The 25,874-nt window shown below is 34.2% G+C and overlaps 1 protein-coding gene across 9 annotated transcripts in view; it reads right to left on the bottom strand.

The window, feature by feature from the left end:
* The window catches only part of MANEA (mannosidase endo-alpha), a 105,298-nt gene that overhangs the window by 33,759 nt on the left and 45,665 nt on the right, over positions 1–25,874 (bottom strand). For 2 of the 9 annotated variants that reach the window (XM_081251446.1, XM_081251450.1), the window contains 2 exons: positions 12,994–13,070; positions 6,945–12,141 (listed from right to left, as the gene is read on the bottom strand). The exons of 1 other annotated variant lie outside the window; for it this stretch is intronic. In XM_081251446.1, coding sequence (XP_081107572.1) covers positions 11,484–12,141; positions 12,994–13,070 — 735 coding nt within the window. In that variant the 3' untranslated portion in view covers positions 6,945–11,483. 6 more of the 9 variants (XM_081251448.1, XM_081251447.1, XM_081251451.1 and 3 more) reach the window with 5 other exon arrangements.

Genomic DNA, 25,874 nt, shown 5'->3' with positions numbered 1-25,874 from the left:
TTTATTTCTGATCTGTTCTTTATGATTTCTTTCCTTCTGCTAATTTTGGGGTTTTTTTTTTTCTTCTTTCTCTAATTGCTTTAGGTGTAAGGTTTGGTTGTTTATTTGAGATTTTTCTTGTTTCTTGAGGTAGGATTGTATTGCTGTAAACTTCCCTCTTAGAACTGCTTTTGCTGCATCCCATAGGTTTTAGGTCATTGTGGTTTCATTGTCATTTATTTCTAGGTATTTTTTGATTTCCTCTTTGATTTCTTCAGTGATCTCTTGGTTATTAAGTAGTGTATTGTTTAGCCTCCATGTGTTTGTATTTTTTACAGTATTTATTTTCCTATAATTGATATCTAGTCTCATAGCAGCGTGGTCAGAAAAGATACTTGATATTTCAGTTTTCTTAAATTTACCAAGACTTGATTTGTGACCCAATATATGATCTATCTGGAGAATGTTCCATGAGCACTTAAGAAGAAAGTGTATTCTGTTGATTTTGGATGGAATGCCCTATAAATATCAATTAAGTCCGTCTTATTTAATATGTCATTTAAAGCTTGTGTTTCCTTATTTATTTTCATTTTGGATAATCTGTCCTTTGGTGAAAGTGGGGTGTTTACATCCCCGACTATGATTGTGTTACTGTCGATTTCCCCTTTTATGGCAGTTATCATTTGCCTTATGTATTGAGGTGCTCCTATGTTGGGTGCAAATATATTTACAATTGTTATATCTTCTTCTTGGATTGATCCCTTGATCATTGTGTAGTGTTCTTCTTTGTCTCTCGTAATAGTCTTTATTTTGAAGTCTATTTTGTCTGATATGAGAATCGCTACTCCAGCTTTCATTTGATTTCCATTTGCAAGGAATATCTTTTTCCATTCCCTCACTTTCAGTCTGTATGTGTGCCTAGGTCTGAAGTGGGTCTCTTGTAGGCAGCATATATATGGGTCTTATTTTTGTATACATTCAGCCCATCTATGTCTTTTGGTTGGAGCAATTAATCCATTTACATTTAAGGTAATTATTGATATGTATGTTCCTATTACAGTTTTCTTAATTTTGAGGGATTTGTTATTGTAGGTTTTTTCCTTCTCTTACGTTTTCTGCCTAGAGAAGTTCTTTTAGCATTTGTTGTAAAGCTGGTTTGGTGTTGCTGAATTCTCATAGCTTTTGCTTGTCTGTAAAGGTTTTAATTTCTCCATCGAATCTGAATGAGATCCTTGCTGGCTAGAGTAATCTTGGTTGTAGGTTTTTCCCTTTCATCAGTTTAAATATGTCCTGCCACTCCCTTCTGGCTTGTAGAGTTTCTGATGAAAGATCAGCTGGTAACCTTATGGGGATTTCCTTGTATATTATTTGCTGCTTTTCCCTTGCTGCTTTTAAATTTTTTCTTTGTATTTAATTTTTGATAGCTTGATTAGCATGTGTCTTGGTGTTTTTCTCCTTAGATTTATCCTGTATGGGACTCTGTGCACTTTCTGGACTTGATTATTTCCTTTCCCATATTATAGAAGATTTCAACTATAATCTCTTCAAATATTTTCTGTCCGTTTCTTTTTCTCTTCTTCTTCTGTGACCCCTATAATTTGAACATTGGTGTGTTTAATGTTGTCCCAGAGGTCTCTATGACTGTCTTCAAGTGCTTTCATTTTTTCTTTATTCTGCTCTGCAGTAGTAGTTATTTCCACTATTTTATCTTCCAGGTCACTTATCCGTTCTTCTGCCTCAGATATTCTGCTATTGATTCCTTCTAGAGAATTTTTAATTTCATTTATTGTGTTATTCATCAGTTTTTTTGCTCTTTAGTTCTTCTAGGTCCTTGTTAATAGTTTCTTGTATTTTCTCCATTCTATTTCCAAGATTTGGGATCATCTTTACTACCATTATTCTGCATTCTTTTTCAGGTAGACTGCCTATTTCTTCTTCATTTTTTTTTGGTCTGGTGGGTTTTTACCTTGCTCATTCATCTGCTATTTCTCTGTCTTCTCATTTTGCTTAATTTACTCTGTTTGGGGTCTCCTTTTCACAGGGTGCAAGTTCGTAGTTCCCGTTGTTTTTGTTGTCTTCCCCCAGTGGTTGAGGTTGGTTCAGTGGCTTGTGTAGGCTTCCTATTGGAGGGGACTGGTGCCTGTGTTCTGGTGGATGAGGCTGGATCTTGTCTTTCTGTTGGGTAGGACCGCATCTGATGGTGTGTTTTGGGGTGTCTGTGAACTTAGTATGGTTTTAGGTAGACTCTCTGCTAATGGGTGTGGTTGTGTTCCTGTCTTGCTAGTTGTTTTGCATAGGGTGTCCAGCATTGTAGCTTGCTGGTCATTGAGTGGAGCTGGGTCTTATCATTGAGATGGAAATCTCTGGGAGATCCTTCACCATTTGATATTATGGGGAGCCGGGTGGTCTTTTGTGGACCAATGTCCTGAACTCACTCTCTCACCTCAGAGAGTCAGGCCTGACACCTGGATGGGGCACCAAGACCCTGTCAGCCACACGGCCAGGTACATGGGGAGTTTCTTGCCTTTTGGGAAGTCTGAGGTCTTCTGCCAGCATTCAGAAGGTGTTCTGTAGGAGTTATTCTGCATGTAGATGTATTTCTGATGTGTTTGTGGGGAGGAAGGTGATCTCCACGTCTTACTCCTCCACCATCTTGAAGGTCTCCTACAGCTGCATTTTTAATGTTAGTTAATGCAGATAAAATGAAATTATATATGCCAGTATTATTTGGCTACAACCATGAAATTATGGAAGATGTCTACAGTTTTCTTGCAAGTAGCCCAATGGGGAATAGGATAACAATAAGAAATGTTCATGAACAGAAATCTTGTGTAGCACATTGTTTTGTATATGCAGAGCTTCATATGAATCTATCTTCAGTTCAACAAATGTTTAATTCACACCTGCTGTGTGCCGGGCACTGGGAATATAAAGGTGGAGAAGACACACTCACTAATTAGGGCCAGGCTTCAAAGTTCCAGGGAATGCTGCATTTCAGTAAATTTAGTGTTGGATCTATGACTGTATTTTTTTTAAAGAAATTTCTGTATTATGTTCTCTTTTCTATGTGTATTTTATATTCTTAAAAGAAATTAAAACAAAGATATTTCCTACCCTCAATGTGCTTATAGTAGAAAGAAAGACACTCGTATGAAACTTATCTCAAAACAAAGTAGCAGGTGCTAGAATAGAAGTGTACTTTGCCTAATCTGTATGAGTGTAGGAAAAACCTTGGGTGTAGGGAAATATTACCACGTAAGTTGACACTATAGTAGAATGGCATAGTTTTCTCAGCTCTATGTCTACTCAACTGTGGGACACTGGCAATTTCGGTACATATAGTTTTCTTAACTATAAAATAAACAAAAGCTACCTCAGAATGTTGGATGAGTATTCCATGAAATAACATGGACAGCACTTAACAGTGTTTGATACACATTAGATTCTTGTTAGAAATATTTATATTTCCTTTTTTTCCTTTACTTTTCTGTCCTATTCTCATCCTCTTTCCAGTAGGAGTAAACTAAGTGAGGAACAATGGGAAAGACATCACTTGAAAAAAAAAACCCCACAAGAACCCAAGTCTTATGAGGTTATAAGTTTTGCTTATCCCTCTGAAGTATAATCTGAGGGATAATATTACTGTAGCAGAAATTCTGAGGAAAAAAAAAGAGAGAAGACTGTCATTGTAGGTATAGGACAGTAATGGGACGTCTTGTATACCTTGTGAAGAAGTTTGTGCTTTCTTTTGTAGTCAGGCAATTGGGAGTCACATAATTTGAAGCAAGAGAATGGGCTAGACTCTGAGTCTAGAGGTTGATTTGAGTTAGACAATACTGTAGGTATATAAACTCATTGAGAAGATATAATAGGCCAAGTGAAAAATGATGATGTCCTGGATATGATCAGGAACAGTACACAGAGAATTGCATAAATATTTAGGTAATAGCTAGGGAAAAAAGGAAGTGGTACTTAATGGTTGATGGGATTTAGAGCATGAGAAAGTGTGATAAGGCAAAGAATGACCTTAGGTTTCTGGTTGTGTGGCATGAATGACAGTGTCATGAATGGAGAGAATAAGGAGGGAAGACGAAAAAGTCTACTACTAGTGGAAGAGGAATTGTTGGTCATATGGTAAAGATAATGATTAACTTAACAAGAAAATGCCAAATGGTTTTTTAAAGTAGGTGAAATGTTTTATACTAACACCAGAAAAGTATGAGAGCTTTAGCACTGTCAGTCCTTTTAATTTTAGCCATTTGTATCAGTGTGTAGTAATACCACATTGTGGGTTTTTAAAAATATTAATATACAGAAAATTCATTTGTTATTTTGGGTATGCTGGTGGGGGAGTTGTATAGCTTTGAATTTTGGCAGATGTACAGACTCAGGTAATCACTACCTCAGTCAGGATACAGAATAGTTCCCTCACTCCTAAACCTTAGTGGCTACTAATCTGTCTGTAGTTGTCTTTTCCAGAATGTCATATAAATAGAATCATAAAGTACATAATCCTTGGAGGCTGACATCTTTTACTTAACATAATGCATTTGAGATTCATCCATGTGGTTGTATGTATCAGTGTTTTGTTACTAATTATTGCCAAGCAATACTGTATGAATGTACCAGGTTAATTTATCCTTTTACCCACTGAAGGACATTTGGGCTGTTCCTCTTCTGAGTATAAAAATGACAGTAATGGCCAACATTTGTTGAACATTAACCATGTTTCAGGGCTGTTTTAGGCACTTTATTTGTATTAACATATTTAATATTCACAAAAATGTGATCTGAAAGGAAAAGATTAGAGTAATAAAATATAGTGTGGATGACAAATGTTAATTTTAAGGTTGGTATAATCTTATAGAATTCTTCCCCCCCACCCCCGGCAGATTTTTGTCTTAATTATAGAAATGGAGACTTTTTTTTTTCTTTTGATGCTGTTAATAACATTAATATAAAAATAATTTTAGTGCTGATTAGCAATCTGAGCCATCATCCAATCCAATCCCCTCCTTTTAAAGATACGGAAACTGGACAGGTCAGTTTATAATAAACGTTTTGGTTTATTTTTTGTTAATGAATGGTGAGCTATGGTTAATATACTACCAATTCAGCAAATAATCTTTTTCTATATAAAATTCTGAGTTATATAGTTAATTTCATTTTTCTTTCTGGAACTAATCTATATTTGACTCAGTTGCCTTTCATTTTCATTATTTATGAGAAAAGGTCTGTGATGGATATAGCTGATTAGACATAAGGAATCCCAAAATGTAAACTGCATCATCTAAAACATAATGCTTTATAAGTTAAAAAATGTAAGTATCTTGAAAGAAGCTAGCACCTGATTTAAGTGTATATCCCCTTCACCACTACACTCATTATTAAGATATATACAATGGAATATTACTCAGCCATAAAAAGATTAATATCTTTATTGTATTATATTATTAGTATCTTCTTTATGAGACTCCTCAGAAGAAATTCCTCTCTTAATAGCAAAGCAGCTATACTTTTCTTGAGAAATTAATTTCTATCTTATACTATGGACAATGCACAACGTGTACATGATGAGATGTTGTTTTTCATACCGGCTACTCAAAGCTTGGATTTAAATTTGTGACCACCAGTATAGCAGTGTATTTACCACATTATTCAGTTTTTATTTAATGCTGGCCTCAATAAGTGTATTTTTATTCTTGCTCTCCTTTTAAGACTATATTGTTACATGTTATGTATTCTAACAAATCACTAACATCCTTTTTGAAACAAAGCAGATAAGAAAGGCAGGTGAGTTGAGACTAAGAAAGAAAGGAAGGCTGAATAGTGGGCAGGTAGGCAGAGGCAGGCAGGCAGGCAGCAAAAGGATAGAAACTAGGTTGCAGGAGTGGAGACCAGAATTAAACACAATTACCTACAGTTTTTTTTCTACCTACTTGCCAGGCTTCAAAAATGGATCCATATCTAAAAAGCCACAGAATAAAAAGCATTCCAAGTCCCTCTCAGTGAGTATTAATTCACATCAGCTATTCAAAAGTAAAATTAGGAGGAATAATAGAGAAGATTGGCTGAGAGATATGCACCTAACTCACTTTTTGGTGCTTTAATTTCTGATGAGATAAGACCTGGGGAAAGCTATCACATCATCAGAGCCACATGGATTCAGTTTCACTGACTTGTGTTTTATTGTTTTATACTTGGAATATATCCAATAATCATCACAATAACTAGTCATATGAAATTCCCTTGAGTGTTATAAATCATTCAGGACATTTTTCATAATCCAGTTTTACATTCTTTACATCAGCAGTCACAAACTAATGACCAATGAACTAGAGCCAACCAGCGAATATTTTAAAAATCTTTTGCAGTATCTGCCAGAATGTTATAATTAGAAAAATTTACAAACACGCAGGCATACATACTTCCTCGTTTTAGGGACCCACAGCTACAGAAGGGGCAACACTGACAGGAGCTGTTAGCAACTACTCTTATTAGATGACAGTTGTCCACAGTCGCTATGACTCTATAGGGTTTAAACCTGATGCATTTACTTATATTGCCTGACAGTCTCCTATAGGTTTCTGCATTTTTGACCCTAGGTATAATGCCTATTTGAGAAATGTATTTTAAAGTGTATTGACAAGGCAAAGTTTGCCTTGAATAGGAAAGGAGGTGCTTCTTTTCTGGCAACAAGAGCCATATAACATCTTGCATTAACTACTCAGAAGCTCTCAATACCAAATGTGTAGTCAACCATATATGCTAGTATCATATATGTACGTTCCTTTTTGAAATTCTGTCATTCGTTTATATATATTAATTTTGTAACAGTTTCTTATGAAAAATATGTCAAATCCTTTTTGCAAAGAATCAGCATGCACATATTCTTATAGGAAGAAACACTACCTAAATTTTATTTAAGAATGACTCAAGTAAAAAAATGAAATGAGAAAATAATGTGCATTAATGGAATATTTTATTTGAGGATTAAATTAAGCCTTTAGCTACAAACACTCATGAGGAAAAATAAAACAGAATTTCAGCTCAACTACTGTTCATATAATGACTGTCACTAAATACTGTTCTTACAAGATACCTAAAAAGCCAAGAGCATAATTTTCAAGAATGTACTTTAAATATAACAATGCAGCAAATTTTCAAGTAAGAATTTAGCTATCAGATTTGCAGTTGACTTTTTACATGAAGCCAGATTGGACTGCACAATTTTAATGTAATGGCTTAATAGTCTGCCATATGGATAATATGTTTGGGTAATTAATGATATATAGAATGGCAGTACTCAAATATAAATTTAGTGTGTATAAACTAAAAAAAGTGTGTCTGCTATTCTTAGGTGACTGTGTTCAAATGTATACATTTCTAAAAGGTACTGCATGTATTACAACTGGATTTCTTCTAAGTATTTTTCTCTTTTGCATATGATATTTTCAAGATCTGTATAAAAGTCACATTGTTAGATACTATAATCAAATTAACATGGTGATATATAGTGCTTTGAAAATGGCTTTTATAAAACAGACTGAAAAATACTTTTATGCATGGACATAATTAATGTATTTTAAATGCTACTGAGTAGCAGAAGACTGCCACTTTGTGTTGTTTATAATGATTGTTGTTTTGACTTTCTAAAAGAATAGGTTAAAAATCTAAAGTAGAAGATATCTGTATATGTATGGCTGATTCATTCTGTTGTGCAGCAGAGGCTAACACAACATTGTAAAGCAACCATACTCCAATAAAAATTAATAAAAAAAATCTAAAGTAAAAACACAAAAGTATGACAATACAATCATATACTATAAGTTGAATTGTATACAGAATTATCACTACCATGGTATATCATTATTTTGTTTCATGAAATAATTATTTCAATGAGATAGACTCTAAAAGGCTTTTTAACTTTATGGTTAAATTTAAGGTTATATAAATGAGAAATTTGAACTTTAATATATAAGATGCTTTAAATGAAGTTTAGAACATACAATATAAAAAGTGCCACTATGTTTTGACTTCAGTAAATTTTAGATCTATGACTCTTTGCTTATTAGGTCTTAAATTATTTTGTCTTTTGATATAATAAATGGTAATTATAACAACAAAATCTATTAACATTGAAAAATGTTCCCCCCTTCATTGACAGTTGGAATATAATAGCACTACTGCTAAGTTCTTTGACTTGACTAAGGATGACTCTGTAAGTAAGCCAAAGTAGTACCTGCATTCTGAGGGATAATAATCCTGTATTAAGAATACTACAACATTTAGCCTTTATGTGGATATATAACAGTCAGTATATAATTTAAATTTAAAGTACTTTTAAATTTACAGTACTTTTTTTGAAAAAAAGGAATAACTGAGCCAAAAAACTTTTTGGCTCAATTTTTCCCTTTGAAATTTTAAATATTTTAAAAAATAACTTAAATTTTGCTGGTTGTAAATAAAGTATTGCTTCTACACTATGGGACATGAGAGTGTTCGACCTTAATTCAAAATTTAGATAAAGACTTTTAAGGACTGCTTCTGTAGGCACTATAGAGGTTAGGAGCAGTCACTGTGTTTAAATTGAATAACTGTGATCAGTTTCAAAAAGGGCTTGGTTATGAGCTTGGTAGGTTCTCTAGTGGCTTGTTACTTCTGCTGTTTGAGGGTAAGATCAATTTTCTAAAGGATGTTGGAGCTCATATATGATTATGCCCAAAGAATAAAAAAATAAGAAACCATCTTCCAAATTTAAAATTCATATTTTTGTGTGTATAACACAAATTCACAGATTTTAAAAGTACAGTTAAAAGGTATCTACTTTTTAAATGCTGTATATTTCAAATAGAGAAGATATATAGAGTGGCAACTGAATACTACTTTTGAACTGTTAATCAGAAATTAAATAAAACATTTCATTAAAAAAACAGATTTTTATATCTAAGATACAATTTATTCCCTGTATGCTTTTATTAGGTGAAAGTTAACTACTTCATGTAACAAAATAGTCATTTTTAAATTACTATTAAAACAAAAAAGTTGATCAACATTACAGCAGTTTTTGACAACATCAGTCCCTAAAGAGAGTAGTAAGAGAAAGATTTGGTTTCTATACAGTCAAAACAACTAGACTGATTAAACCATAAAATAATTCATTTTGATTCATGCATTACCTATATTACACTGTTTTTTCTTTAACAGTTACTTTAGTTTATTGAATTAAATAAAAGCAAAGAATTGATTTCTTGTGATTATGCAATCTAAACTTGTTATAAGTCAAATGGTAAAGGCAGCTGTAATGAATACCTGAGGAAGATTTTGAAAGCATTCTTCCCTAAGAATAACAAAATTATTAGAGATAATTCCTTCTAATAACTGTTTTTTTAAGAACAGGAGAAAAGAAACATGATATTCAAATAGTTATACATCAGTAAACTATCATTAGAGCTGATTCCAAACATTCTTCCCTTGAGAATTAATTAACTTTCTGCAATGAAGACAGAATCTATTTTATCTTACTTTGAAACCGACTGTCAGTGGCTGGTTGGGGTAGTGCGTTAGAACAAAGCTCAGAGGGAAATTCTGCAGTCCTAGATGATCTATCTATATGTCTGCAATGGGAGCAGGAGAGAAATGGTGGTGTCCGTGTTGAGGATTTGCTGACCTTGTTTTTATACACTTTTTCTCTTAATCTCAGAACTATTTCATAAAATTGTCTGTCATTATGGGTTCAAACATAAGCAATGACAAAAATTGCTGTGTGTTAGAGATCTAACTAAACTTTAATAAAATATGGTATGTTATAAATATTAAGTATACCATATTTAGAGTTTATCGCTAAGATAACATATAGTGGCTAACTGGATGTAAGAAAAAAAATCCACAGGTTATATCTGTATGAGTGTTCCTATGAAGATACTTAGTTGTAACATTATAGTGATTTATTCTTATAATTTCCTCTACAAGGTGAATTACTAATTACTATTATACTGGTTTCCCATGGTCTGAACATTCTGAGAAATGGCAGATTCTCAGTTATAAATAAGTTTAACATTAATCATGCTTCTTTTCAAAGACATGACAGTTAACTTCAAAAGCACTGCTTAAAATTAAATTTCATTGTCTAATGAGTTATTTTATGATAAATTCCACTGCTAATTTGTTTCTGAATGAATGTCCATATATTCAGAATGTTTATATGTATTGTTTAGTATTTCCCTATTGCTTACATTTAATAAATTAAATATCTAAAAAAAATGTAATAGCATATATATTAGATTTTTTACCATAGTTCTAGTTACAAATATTAACTATAATAGAGTGTATTTTATTCTCTAGTTTTTAAAGTTAAGAGATTCATTTTTACAGATGATTAATTTGTCACAATATGACAATTGATCACAACTCTTTAACCTGTTAGGTAACATAAAAGTATAATGTTTTTAGATAGGGATGTTATATTATAGACAATAAAGTCTTAAATATTTCCATCATTAAGTGTTATACCTAATAAAAAGTCAAACTTAGTAATGAACTTTCATTTCCATATCCTTAAAATCTGAAATGGTAAGTAAATTTTCTCTATTAGTGTTAGTAGGAACAGCTTAAAATCTTGAAGTCAATCCAATGATAGTATTAACTTTTTCTTATCTAACAGTTGGTCTCTGATTAACATTAAATTAAAAATATGAATAATAAAATAAGTTAAAGATTGACAAGGTATCCTAAAATAACATTTGAGGCACTGTATTTTCATAATTGTAGAGCAGCTATTTTTTTTTAATAACTGAGAAGCAATCCTTAACCTTTATGAAAAGATTTTCCTTCTAAAGCCTGAAATTCAGCATTATAATGCAGAAACATTAGACATGCAAAACACCTAGCAAGCTCTAGGAAACCAAAAATCTGCAAATGATGATACATATTGTGCTATAGAAAGCAGACCTTCCTAACACAATATGGTTCACAGTAAGGCTTAAGGCATATGATTTTTTTCTGAAGAATTGTTATTGGAGAGTTATCCAGAGTCTGAATGCTAATATGATGAAGTTGACTGGATCATTAAAAAAATGAAAAAGGAACCATGTACATTATCTTTTAGGTCTTTGTTCTTCAATAGACATAACAAATATATACACAGTCCTTTTTCTTTGGGCCCAGAATACAAGTAGGATTTAATTGTGTGCTAACTAGTCTATATAACACAAGCAATTACCTATTGCGAAACACAAAAATAGCTATAAAGCAGGATTTCAATTCCAGTCAGAAATTCACCAAATTATGCCACAAGGAATGTTATTTGCACAACTTTTCTCAGTGCAACATTGCCATTGTGAAAGGTGGCAATGATAATATTACTACCTTTAAAAATGTACAAATTATTTTTATTAGAGATAATAGTACATACTGACTTTGACAGTTTTCTTTCCAAAACTCAAAACAAAAGGAATGTATTGAAATTTGGTGATTTCTATAATTATTAAACTTTAATCAATGCATTAAGAAACAGGTAGCTGGTGATTGAATGCATAAGTTGCTCTTTCTTTACTGTATTTTTCAGACCACTTACGAGTTAGATCTAGATAAAGACTTGGTTTATGAGGCCGGTAATCCAGGTACACAGTATTACTGGTTCTTTTGGGAACAGCTTTTTCAATCTGAGTTCCTTCATGCCACTCATTAAAAGAGGTGATGGAAATTATACTGGGGTGGGCTTGGAGTGCAGCACTCAGAGCATCCTCATAATATTTCCCATTGACTCGGTTGCGAGTGTTTTGAGTGTTCCACGGACGGATGCTGGTATCTATGTATCCTGGGCCCACACTTGGGATGAACATTAGGTCGAACTGATCACAAAAAAATTTTAGCTTAGCCCAGTTCTCATAGGATGAGCCATAAGTAAAGCCATTTGTGGCAAAATACGTATAAATTCCATCAAAACCACCTCGAAGAATTTCATATCTATGTTTTTTTTCTACTAGAAGTGCAATAAACAATGCATCATAAGGAGAGTTGCGAATGCTCTGAGACCCTGAGCTGGTTAACAGATTGGCCCATTTTTCAGCTGTTGTGATATAGGAATCATAGACATAAAACAGTGGAAGAGCACTGCCGTTCTTAGTCTTGTACCTGTAAAAGGCAGGATGATTTCCATATCTAGAATACAAACATATATGAAAGCAGAAAGCAAAATGAATATTCATAACTCATTTGAATTAGACAATAATTGTTTATGTATTGAAAATGAAGGTAATCAGTGCAGTTTAAGCACATTGTTCACCTTTGGGGAATTAGCTATATAAGTGTAAACATTAAAAATGCATTTTTAATTTTACACATTGAAAAATGAGATACTGGATACATTAAGACATTAACAAACAAGATATACTGAGGTTTAGAAATGATGACTAACACAATAAAAAGCCCATTTTCTACATGAAAATACTGTGGGGTTTTTTTTGGTATAAGTGATAAATGTCCCACTGTTGCTGACATGTTTTTTATAAGAGTATGGCATCTGTCACAGACTATTATCAGTAAACCCTTAAACAAAATGAAACTGTATTAATAAATTCTTTCCTTGTAATCATACTAAATGAAAATATTAGATGTGGATCTACCATATCTAATAGCAATTCAAAATTGCAAAAGCAATTCACATTCCATACTCTGAACTTTCTTTTAAAAAGACAACTCTATATTCATAAGATTTGCAGAATACTAATTTAAATGTCAGATGACAGAAATCATAGTCTAATATACACATAAAACAGTAAAAACAGGAACCTGTAACTATTCATACAGAAAGTGAATTATAAGGAAATTCAGAAATGTTCTTTAAAATGATTGCAGTATTCATTACAAAATTAGTTTAAACTAATTTTAATATGTCATACTGTAAGTCATTCAAATCTCTCAAATATAAACATACAGTAATTATCATTGGATCATATAACAGTAATTATCATTGGATCACATAACAGTAATTATAGGACTGAATAAACTCACTTGTCTATAATGTATCTGACATTTTGGTACATGTTTTTATCATCTCGATTCTTATATGGTTCAATATGAAAAGTGACCTAAAACAAAAAATATTAGAGAAAAAATTATGATTTAAAAATAAAAAAGAAATCATATCCCATATTTTTAATAAACTGACTTAATAACCTTAAGATGAATGCTTTTTTATTAAAGTATAGTTGATTTACAATGTTGTATTACTGCTGTACAGTGAAGTGATTCAGTTATACATATATACACATTATTTTTTTATATTCATATTCTTTTCCATTATGGTTTATCATAGGATATTGAATATAGTTCCCTGTGCTATACAGTAATACTTTGTTGTTTATCCATTCTGTATATAAAAGCTTACATCTACCAACCCCCTCTCCTGGCAACTACCAGTCTGTACTCTATGTCTGTGATTCTGTTTCATAGATAGGTTCATTTGTGTCGTATTTTAGATTCCACATGTAAGTGATATCATACGATATTTGTCTTTCTCTTTCTGACTTCATTTAGTATGATCATCTCTAGTTGCATCCACGTTGCTGCAACTGGCATCATTTCATTCTTTTTTTTAATGGCTGAGTAGTATTCCATTGTATATATGTACCACATCTTTATCCATTCGTCTGTTGATAGACATTTAGGTTGCTTCCATGTTGTGACTATTGTGAATAGTGCTGCTATGAACATTGGGGTGCATGTATCTTTTTGAATTAGTTTTGTTTGCATATATGCCCAGGAATGGGACTGCTGGATCATATGGTAATTCTATTTTTAGTTTTCTATGGAAACTCCATAGTGTTTTCAACAGTGGCTGCACCAACTTACATTCCCACCAACAGTGTAGGAGGGTTCCCTTTTCTCCACACCCTCTCCAGCATTTGTTATTTGTAGCCTTTTTAATGATGGGCATTCTGACAGGTGTGAAGTGGTACCTCATTGTAGTTTTGATTTGCATTTCTCTAATAATTAGCGATGCTGAGCATCTTTTCATGTGCCTACTGGCCATCTGTATATCTTCTTTGGAGAAATGTCTATTTAGGTCTTCTGCCCATTTTTGGATTGGGTTGTTTTTTTGTTGTTGTTGAGTTGTATGAGCTGTGTATTTTGGAAATTAAGCACTTGTCGGTTGCATTGTTTGCAAATATGATCTCCCATTCTTTAGGTTGTCTTTATTTTTTTCCATAAATTTATTTATTTATGGCTGCATTGGGTCTTTGTTGCTGTGTGCGGGCTTTCTCTAGTTGCAGCAAGCAGGGGCTACTCTTCATTGCGGTGCGCGGGCTTCTCATTGTGGTGACTTCTCTTGTTGTGGAGCATGGACTTCAGTAGTTGTGGCTTGCAGGCTCTAGAGCACAGACTCAGTAGTGGTGCACAGGCTTAGTTGCTCCACATCATGTGGGATCTTCCTGGACCAGGGTTTGAACCCATGTCCCCTGCCTTGGCAGGTGGATTCCTAACCACTGTGCAACCAGGGAAGTCCTGTCTTTTCATTTTGTTTATGGTTTCCTTTGCTGTGCAAAAATGACAGATTCTCCTATACCATTAAAATAGCATTTTACAAAATAATCTACAGTTAATAATATGTACTCTTAATCTACATTTAATAATATGTACTCTTAATCTACATTTAATATGTACTCTTATTCAAATAATTTATAACAAAATTACTTTAAAAAATCAAAAACTAGTACTATAATGGACAGTAGTTTTCAGAATGCTTGTTATTGATGTGGTTTATATATTTCTACCATGATAGCAGAAAGCAGTAACCAAAAAAAGTTAGTTATATATAAATCAAGAAAAACTAATTATGTCTACCAAAACCATTTTGTATGTCATTTATAACTAGTGGAGAAGATTAAGGGAGATATCATGTGTACTGTCTACTTAAGATCTGCAAAAACAACTGAGAATTTTCACTTTTATTACTAATTTTACTGACTTACCATTAAAATACTTTATGGCAATATAATAAACTAAAATATTGTCAATAAGAGTTCGGTTTCTATGAAGCATGTATGGAATTAGAGACTTCTATGCTACTGCAATATAAAATGCCTTTGTTTTCAACCACCTAATTAAAGTGAAATATATTTTACATTCATCAGTGCTACTAGTTTTCACATAATTAATTATAAAGTCAGACAGCATTTAGTGAAACTATAATTCTCTACTTTTAACAAGATTTCAGTAATATTATACAAAGAAAGTTTTTATTAGTAAGGTCAATTTCGTTTGTGCAGTATATTGTAAGTATGGCTAGGGCAGTTAAATTTTTGCAGTAGCTCTGGTATGTATGTGCTTTTTAACTTCAATTGAAAGAAAAGTGGCAAGGGTATAGGTATTTTCATACTCTTATATAATGTAACCTTGGGTAATCTCCCTTTAGCTGTAACATTTCCTAAGTAAGTTTCCATTTTATACATAAAGGACACCAAATTTAAGCAAATATCCTATATTATAATGAATTTGCTTTTAAAGTTGCAAACTCTACATGGCTTCCTTTTTTGTAAAGTGCAGATCAATACATTTATAGTAATTCAAAAAGCCACTATTTTATACAATACTTAATAAGTTAGAAATATGAGGGAAAATATTAATTGCAATAATATTACCTTGTAGGCTTAGTGAATAAATAATTTGATGTATCACCATTCCACTGTTCCATTTGGAAAAATCTATTAGACCAATATACTACAATGACTTTAAAAATGATAGAATGCTATATACAAAATCAAATGTTTGCATTATCTTTAGATCAGGAAGTAAGAGTCCTATAAATGTTCCCTCATTTCATGCTTCTAATTTTGACCATGCACCCAAAGTGAACTTCCTAAAGTGAAAATCTGATGATCCTGGAGAGTGATATTAGCAACATGATGACATAAAATGTTCCTACTATTTAGTCCTTTAAAAATCAACAAATTGGACATTCATACATGAGCAAAAGTGCCTTTGTGGTGTTCTGGGACCTAGTGTCTTATTCCAAGGAACACAGGAGTTGCCTCACTCACCACAAAGATGGTAAGAGACAAACGTCTGTTTGAGCTGGGGAACCAGAGGAGCCAGACAAACTGCCTAGATCCCTTTTGTTCTTGCCAGGCAAAAATTGTGTCAGTAAAGACCCAGGCAGGCACTCACATAGAAGAGAACTTGCAGAAGTCTAGTCCTCCCAATGGGAGACCCCAGCACATAACTGGAGACAAAAAAAAAAAAAAAGCTAGTTTGGTTGCAACAGAAGGCAGTAGAGAAGCTTTCCTGGCACCATGCCTCTGCCCAAAGAAACACTGAAAGGGGAAAAGGAAAGCAGTGAGTGAGTGCCCAGCTATCCCAGCTAGACTAGAAGTGGCTGGAAAAATCATTTCTCCACCAGCAACTGAAGTACTAAGATGGGAGCTTTATAACCAGGGGTAGGGAGGATATTAGGAAAGATGCAAATTAGAACTTCAGCTGGTGGGAAAGGGATTGTTCTTAGCAGAAGTCCACCTAGGAGCCACTGGGATCACCCTACTGGATCTGCAGGTGCCCCCAATGTACCCAGTGCTAAACCCACACTTTCCCCCCACTCTATGTTTGCTCCTTGTGTGGGCTCCCAAGTGCCACTGCAAGAGAAAGCTCCAGTAGACTGAGAGCATGCTCAGAAACCATGAACTTGAGCTATAGCAACCTTTTGGAAAACAAGAGAGGTTTCCAATAGTCAGCCTGGTGAACTGTAAGAAACAGAGAGGGCATAAATGTTTAAAAACTCACCCAAAAGAGGGAACAAGAGGACTGGAGCAGGTATAAATTCACAAAAACAGTAAAAACTCAGATAATATCAACACTACAGAATATAACATACCATCTGAAGGCAACAAGAAAAGAGTTAAGAAGATATCTACTACTTCATATGCAAAAACAACAATGCAAATCTAAAGGGATTATGAAACATCAAGGAAACGTGGCATCACATAAAAATTATCTATTTCTAGCAATCAATCAAATTCAAAGGCACAGAATATTGCAACCTATCTGATAAAGAGTTGAAAATAGATGTTATAAAGAAACTCAACAGGTTACAAGAAAACTCAGAAAGACAATTCAATACAATCAGGAATAAAATATGTGAACAAAATGGCCCTTTATTAAAGAGAAAGAAATTTTAAAAAAGAACCAAACAAAAATTCTGGAGCTGGATAGCATGCAATGCAGAGAATATGTAGCAAGGCAGAGCATATGAAGATGAAATAACAAAAAAGAGAAGAGGGAACTTAGAAAAAGAGCAAAGAAAGCCTACATGATCTATGGATATCCATATATCCATCCATATATCCTGACAAATGTCAGGATAATCAGAATTCCAGGCAGAGAAGGAAGGGGCAGGAAGTTAACTTAAAGAATAATAGCTGAGAACTTCCAAAATCTGAGAAAAGATTTGGACATACAAGTCCACAAAGCTAGTAGATCAGCCTAGTGTCTCAATGCAAAAAGATATTCTCCAAGACATTAAAGGCAGGCAAGGAAAAAAAAAGAAGAGAACTTACAAAGGACTGCCAATAGGCTATCAGCAGATTTCTCTGTAGGAATTCAATAGGCCAGAGGACAGTGGAATGACATACTTGAAGAGTTGAAAGATAAAAATGGCCAGCCAAGACTACTTTATCTAGCAAAGTTATCCTTTAGATATGAAGAAGTAAAGCCTCTCCCAAACAAAATCTGAGGGAGTTCACCACTATTAGATCTACCTTGCAAGAAATGCTGAAAGGAGTTCTTCAAGCTGAAATGAAAACATACAAAAGTACAAAATACTCTGGTAAAGATGAGAAATATACAGCCAGACTTAGAAAACTATAATTCTGTAGGACGATGGTGTGTTAACTACTCAACTATAGTATAAAGGTTAAATTAGAGTAGGAAAAATAACTATACCTACTATAAGTAAATAAATATACAATAAAAAAGAGGTAAACTGTGGCATCAATATGAAAAAGGGAGGAGCTAAAAAATGGATACCTGAGGGGGTTAAAGATAAGTTTCTATAAACCTAAAATGGACTGTTTTATCTAAGAGATGTTTTATGGAACCCCCCCTTGATAAACACAAAGCACAAATCTAGAGCAGATGCACAAAAGAGGGGGGGAAGAGCATACCACCATGAAAAATAACCAATTTACAAATGTAGGCAGAAAGAGAGAAAAAGAAATAATGGAAATACAAAACCAGACTGCAGTTGATAAGATTACATATTAATAATTGCTCTGAATGTAAATGGATTGAATTCACCAATGAAAAGGCACATAGTGACTGGATGGATAAAGAAACAACACCAAACTGTATGGTGTTCTTAAGAGATCCAATTAAACTTTAAGGATGCACACAGACTCAAAGTGAAGGGGCAGAAAATATATTACATGCAGGTAGAAACTGCAGTGGAACATAAATTTCAGAATGTAAATTTAAACAGGGCTGAAAAATTAAATGACCAAGTAGAAGCTAACTTTTTATGGAAATGTTTCCATGTGCTGTGACAATTATTTTTGTGTTTCTTCTGGTTATTTTCCTCCATATCAACAGATCTTTACAATTCACTGTACTTAAGATGATTACTATTAATTTTCTTTACAAAATTGTGTCTCAGCGATTGTCAAATATTTTTGTTTCTTTGTACTTATACTTTATAATTTTATTGACGTAAATATATCTCTGTTCTAGTAGAAAAAATAAATGGTTCTGGTGATGAGGGTGATGTAGGAAGATCCTGAACTTACCTCCTCCCATAGACACACCAAATCTACAGCTAAATATGGAACAATCTCCTCCAAAAAGAACCTGGTGGAGTGACCCCATCACATCTGGCAAACGAGAGGGAAACCACATCAAAGCAGGTAGGAAAGGCTGAGATACGATCTCACCATAAACCCCATCCCAGCAGTGACATACAATCAGGAGAGAACTCAAAACCCAGACTCTCCCTGAAGAACAAATAGTTTGTATCCCACATCTGACATACCAGTTTCTAAGACCAGCCCCTGAAAGATGAGTCCCCAAAATATCTGGCTTTGAATAGCCAAAGGGATGTAGCTCTTAAAGAGCTTGCATGCAGACTCATCCATCCCAGGGACCAGTGCAGAAGCAGCCCTTCAAAAAGCACCCAAATTTTACGTAAAAGAAACTCATTTGCTAATTTTAAAAGCATTGGTCTGAGAGGCAAGGGTCTGCTGGGATATTCTATGGGGAAAGAGGCTGGCAAGTTCTATCTTCCTGTTCACCCTCTGACTGCTAAAGCCAGCAGGTGCCATTTTTTTTTTACTTTCTTTTCCTTTTTATCTTTTTCTTCTTTCAGCAGGTGCTGTCCCTGTACTCCCCATCTGCCCCACTCCATGTAGTGGGTGTCACCGTTGAGCTCTCCCTCTGTCAATGCTCCAGAGCACCAGTATTTCCCAGAAGGGAGCTTCTACATGTCTGGTGACCTAGATTTTGCAGCTGTCACAAAGGGACACCTGTTGATCACATGGACTTGGAGGCCAGGGGAGCTTGTGTCCTGGGTCCCATGGGACTGAACAACAGACAGTTTTTGGTAGAGTACCACTCCTACAGGATTGCACAGATATCCAACTGAAACATACCCACAGTCTTTCTGAGAAACAGGCCTATTTCCTTCTACAGCAGCTTTGGCCTGTGGGGCAGGCTTCTGGTTTTGCACACTTATAGGAGCCTATAGAGGTACTCTCAGGGAATGGAGACAGTGGGCACAATCTTTGCACTCTCTCTCTCTGCCTTGCTCCAGATCACTGTTCTCTTCAGAAAAGGAGTTATATTCTTATATCCTTGACTGGTGCCCTGATTTTTGTAGCTTGCCAGGGGATGCCTCTATATCACTTGGCTCTGGTGGTCAGGGGGAGCTCCAGGTTTGGCACAGTTCCAGAGTCTACAGAGGTGCTCAGGGTATGGAGGTCAGAGAATGCCATCTTTTTGCTCTCCCTCTATCTCGCTATAGCTCACTGGTATCTCCCAGAAAAGAAAAGATACTTAACTGGAGCCCCAAGTTTTATGACTGCCACCCAGCAAACACCCCCAGATCACCTGGCTTTGGTGGCCAACTGGGCTTACACTGTGGTCCTACAGGACTGAATATATTTGCACTTGGTAAAATCTGCTGGCTGAGGGTCTAAATTCTAATCAGCCTGAATCTAGATGCTACCTGAAATCCTCTCCTTAAGGACAGTGACTGGTCTCAGCACATCTTCAACTACTAGAAGCTATTAAAAATAAAATAGGCTGCTTAGACAACTACAAAGGTTTGAGACAACCAAGAGCTAGGGAAGAGCTGAATGATAAAGTTCATCTCATATGCAAGGCCAATGCTTTAAGACAGAGAGAGGTGAATGTATCATCAAATGCATAGAAACCAACACAGAGAGTCAAGCAAAATGAAGAAATAGAGGAGTATATTCCAAATGAAAGAACAAGATAAAACCTCAGGGGAAAGAGCCCTTAAAGAAACAGATAAGTAAGTAACCTGTTAAGAGTTGAAAGTAATGGTAATAAAAATGCTAACCAAATTCAAGGAGAGAACGGTTGAACACAGTGAAAACGTCAACAAAGAGAAAATGTAACAAAGAGGTCACAGAGCTGAAAAATACACTAGCGAGGTTCAACAGCAGACTAGAAGAAGACAGGGCAAGAGGCACTCACCTAATCCGAGCAGCAAAAAGAATGAAAAACAGTGAAGATAAATTAAGGGACTTCTGGGACACTTGCGTGAAAGTTAGTTTGCTAGATGTTGTCCTATAAGTAGTAGAGAGAGAGAAAGGGGTAGTAAACTTATTGGGAGAAGTAGTGACTAAAAAATTCCCCAACCTGAGGAAGAAAACACATCCAGATCAAGGAAGCCCAGAGACTGACAAATAAAATGAACCCAAAGAGAACCACGCCTAGACATATTACACTTAAAATGTCAAAATTAAACATAAGAACCCACACATATATAGTCAAGTAATCTATGATAAAGGAGCCAAAATATACAATGGGTAAAGGACAGCCTCTTCAATAAATGGTGTTAGGAAAACTGGATCACTACCTTACATCATATAGAAAAAATAACCAAAAGTGGATTAACTTGAATGTAAGACTGGAAACCATAAAACTAGAAGAAAATGTAGGCAGTAAGCTCACTGACGTAGGTCTTGGCTGCAATTTTTTGGATTTGACAACAAAACCAAAGGCAACAAAAGCAAAAATAAACAAGTGGGACTACATCAAACTAAAAAGTTTCTGTACAGCAAAGGAAAATATCAACAAATAGAAGCAACGGAAGGAAATATTTGCATATCATGTATCTGATAAGGGGTTATTATCCAAAATATATAAAGTCCTCCAACTCAGTAGCAGAAAGCAAAAAAAAAAAAAAAAAAAACAACACAACCTATTAAAAAATGGGCAAAGGTTCTGAAAGGATATTTTTCCAAAGAAGACATACAGAGGGCCAACAAACACACAAAAAGACACTCAAAATCACTACTCATCAGGGAAATGCAAACTAAAACCACAATAAGATACCACTGCATGCATATCAGAATGACTATTATCAAAAAGAAATAAAAAGTGTTGGCATGCATGTAGAGAAAAGGAGACCCTTGTGCACTAGTTTTGGGAATGTAAATTGGTACAGCCACTATGGAAAACAGTAGGGAGTTACTTAAAAAGTTAAAAATCGAACTATCATATGGTCAGGCAATTCCATTACTGGGTATTTGTTTGAGGAAGACAAAAACACTACATCGAAAAGACACATGCACTCTCATGGTCACTGCAGCATTATTTACATAGCCAAGATAAGAAAGGAAACAACCCAATGTCCATCAACGTATGAACAGATTAAAAAAATGATATGTATGTATATAACACATATCCCACCATAAAAATGAATGAAATTTTGCCATTTGCAACAACATGAATTAACCTTGAGGGCATTATGCTAACTGAAGTAAGTCAGAGAAATACAAATACCATACGATCTCAATTATATGTGGAAAAGACAAAACAACAAAAAAACCAAGCTCATAGATACAGAGAACAGATTGGTGGTTGCCAGAGCATGGAGGTGGAATGTGGGCAAAACATACAAACTTCCAGTTAAAAGATAAATATAGCATGGAGATGTAATGTACTGAATAATGGCTTTAATTCATAATACTGTATTGCATATTTGAAAGTCCTTGAGAGAGTAGATCTTAAAAGTTCTCATCACAAGAAAAATTTTGGAAACATATATGGTGATGGATGTGAACTAGACTCATTGTGGTTAACCATTTCACAGTATACTTAAATGTCATACCTTTACCTTGTACACCTGAAACTAATATAATGTTACATGTCAATTATATTTTAATTTTTAAAGTAATATCATCTCAAATGAAAATGGAAACATAACACACAATCCTATAGTGTTGCAAAAGCAGTTCTGAGAGTGAAAAATGCATATATTAAGAAATGAAAAAGATCACAAATAAACAACCTAACTTTGCACCTCAAGGAGCTAGAAAAGTAGTAAACTAGGCCCAAAGTTAGCAGAAGGAAGGGAATAATAAAGATCCTAGAAGAAATAAATGAAATAGAGACCAGAAAAATAAAAGATCAAGAGGTAGTTTCTCAGAAAAAGAAAAAAAAAAGGAAAAGCCTCAAGCATAACTAAGAAAACAAAAGAGAAGACTGAAATAAAGTCAGACATGAAAGAGAGGAAATTACAACTGACACTACAGAAATATGTTATGATAAGAGACTACTATGAACAATTATAAGCCAAAAAATTAGATAACCTAGAAGAAATGGATATTTTCCTAGAATCATTTAACCATCCAAGACTGAACCAGGAAATGGAAAGTATGAACAGACCAATAACATTTAAGGAGATTGAATCAGTAATCAAAAGCATCCCAACCCTGAAAACCCCAAGACCAGATGGCTTCACTGGTGAATTCTACCAAATATTTCAAGAAGAATTAATGCCAATCTTTTTTCACTTTTCTAAAAAACTGGAGAGGAGGGAATACTCCTGAACTCATTCTATATGCCAGTATTACCCTGATACCAAAGCCAGAAAAGAACCCTACAGGAATAGAAAACTATAGACCAATATCCCTATAAAACATAGATGTAAAAATTCTCAACAAAATACTAGCAAATTCAAGAATTTATTAAAAGGATTATGTACCATGACCAAGTTGGATTTATTACTGGGATTCAAGGATGGTTCAACATATGCAAATCAATAAATGATACAGCACATTAACAGAATGAAAGATTAAAATCATATGATCATCTCAATAAATGCAGAAACAGCATCTGACAAAACAGAGCATTTTTTCTTGATTAAAAACTCTTAACAGATTGTGTATAGAAGAAACACACCTAATTATATTGAAAGCAATATACACTAAACCCACAGCTAATATTGTACTCAGTGAAGAAAAAGTGAAAGTTTTTCCTCTAAGATCAGGAACAAGGTGCTCACTTTTACTACTCTTATTCAACCTAGTACTTAAGTATCCTATCTAGAACAATCAGGCCAAAGAAATAAAAGGCATCCAAATAGTAAAGGAAGTCACTATTGTCATATGATATGATCCAATATATTGAAAATCCCAAAGACTCAACATTGCAGGACATAAAATCAGTACACAGAAATCAGCTGCATTTCTATTACACTAAAACTGAAACATCTGAAAAATGTAAAAAAAAATCGCATTCACAGTAGCTTCAAAAACAATAAAATACCTAGTAATAGATTTAACCAAGGAAGTGAAAGACCTGTACGATGAAAGCTACAAGACTTTGAAGAAATCAAAGACGACACAATATAATGGAAAGACATGCCATATTCATGAATTGGAAGAGTTAATATTGTTAAAATTAACTGCCCAAAGCCAAATATAGATTCAACACAATCTCTATCAAAATCCAATGGCATTTTTCACAGAAATAGAAAAAACAATCCTCAGACTTGTATGGAACCACAAAAGACCTTGAATAGCCAAAGTAATCTTGAGACAAAAGAACACAGCTGGAGGCATCACACTCCATTTTCAAACTATATTACAAATCTATTGTAATCAAAACTGTGGTATTGACATAAAAACAGACACAGAGATCAATGAAATGAAGTAGAGAGCCCAGAAATAAACCAACACAGATGGTCAATTACTCTATGACACAGGAACAAACAATATATAATGAGTAAAGGACATTCTCTTCAATAAATGTTGTTGGGAAAACTGGATAACCACATGGAGAAAAAGAAAACTGGACCCCTACCCTTACCCCACTCACAAAAATTGCCTTGAAATAGATTAAAGATTTAAACATAAGACCTGAAACTGCAAAACTCTTAGAAGAAAACAGCTCCATGACATTGCTCTTATTAATGATATTTTGCATATGACACCCAAAGCACAAACAACAAAATTTTAAAAAAGTGGAACTAGATCAAACTCCAAAGCTTCTGCAATGCTAATGAAACAACTAACAAAATGAAAAGGCAACTACAGAATGGTAGAAAATATTTGCAAACCATGTGTTGGATAGGGGTTAATGTCCAAAATTTATAAAGAACTCATACAACTCACTTTTTAAAAATCTGATTAAAAAATGGGCAAAGGACCTGTAGAGACATTGTTTTCCAAAGACGACAACAAAATGGCCAACAGTTACATGAAAAGGGGCTCAACATCACTAATCATAAGGGAAATGCAAATCAAAACTAAAATGACATAAGTCATAATAACAGATGTGAGGTGCTATCAAAAAGATAAGAAATAAGTGTTGGGCAAGGATATGGAGAAAAGGGAACCCCTTTTCTTGCCTTGGGTAGTTCCTTCAAAGAAATGAAATCACCTGCACCCCCATGTTCATTGCAGCATTATTTACAATAGCCAATACATGAAAACAATGTTAAGAGTCTTCTATGGATAAATGGATAAAGAAAATGTGGCGCATACACACAGACACACACAATGGAAAGCTATTCAGTCATGAGAATAAAGGAAATGCTGCCATTTCTTTACAACATGGATGGACCTTGAGGTCATTATGCCAAGTGAGATGGATCAGAAAACAAAAAGATAAATATTGTATGGTATCTCTTATAGTGGAATCCAAAATAAAATGAATTTGAAGAAAGAGAAAGGAATGGTGGTTACCAAAGGCTAGGAGGTAGGGAAATGAAAGAGATGTTGTTAAAGAATATATACTTGCAACTAGTAAATAATTAAGTTATGGAGATCTAGAGCTAATCTAACAGTGATTATAAACAACAAAACTGTATTACATTAAACTTGCTAATCAACTGTATCTTAACTGTACCCATCACTAGAAGAAATGGTAATTATGTATCATGATAGAGGTAAGCTATCAATGACAGTAATATTGCAATATAAATGTATCCAATCAATGTTATATACCTTAAACTTACATAATTTTATGTCAATTATACTTCAATAAAATGAAAACTTAAGCAAAAATCTCATGATGCTTTTCTCCTTCTCAAAGTCCTCCACTCACTCCTTCACTCCTGCACACCCTCCATTCCCCACTACAATTATACTGAGGTAGATCTTCCTACCTACCATCTTCCTATGTGGTGCCATCATACTCCTCCTGCAAATACTTGTGTTTGTCTCTGACCTCCAGTAGATTGCAAGGTCTCAAGTGCATAGAAAATATCTTATCCTTCTTAGTACTACCAGCATCTCCAACAGTACCTGCCACATAGCAGACCCTGAATGCATGAATGCATGCAGGAGTGAATGAATGATTTCCATGCAATATGTAATAGTCAAATTAAACTCTAGGTCTGCCATTTATATACCCCATTTAGGTAATATTCACCA

This window comes from Mesoplodon bidens (genome assembly GCF_964165515.1).
Source record: "Mesoplodon bidens genome assembly, chromosome: 12".
NCBI classification, from domain to species: domain Eukaryota; kingdom Metazoa; phylum Chordata; class Mammalia; order Artiodactyla; family Ziphiidae; genus Mesoplodon; species Mesoplodon bidens.
The sequence above is the reverse complement of the archived record's forward strand: the minus strand, read 5'-3'. Positions and strand labels throughout refer to the sequence as shown.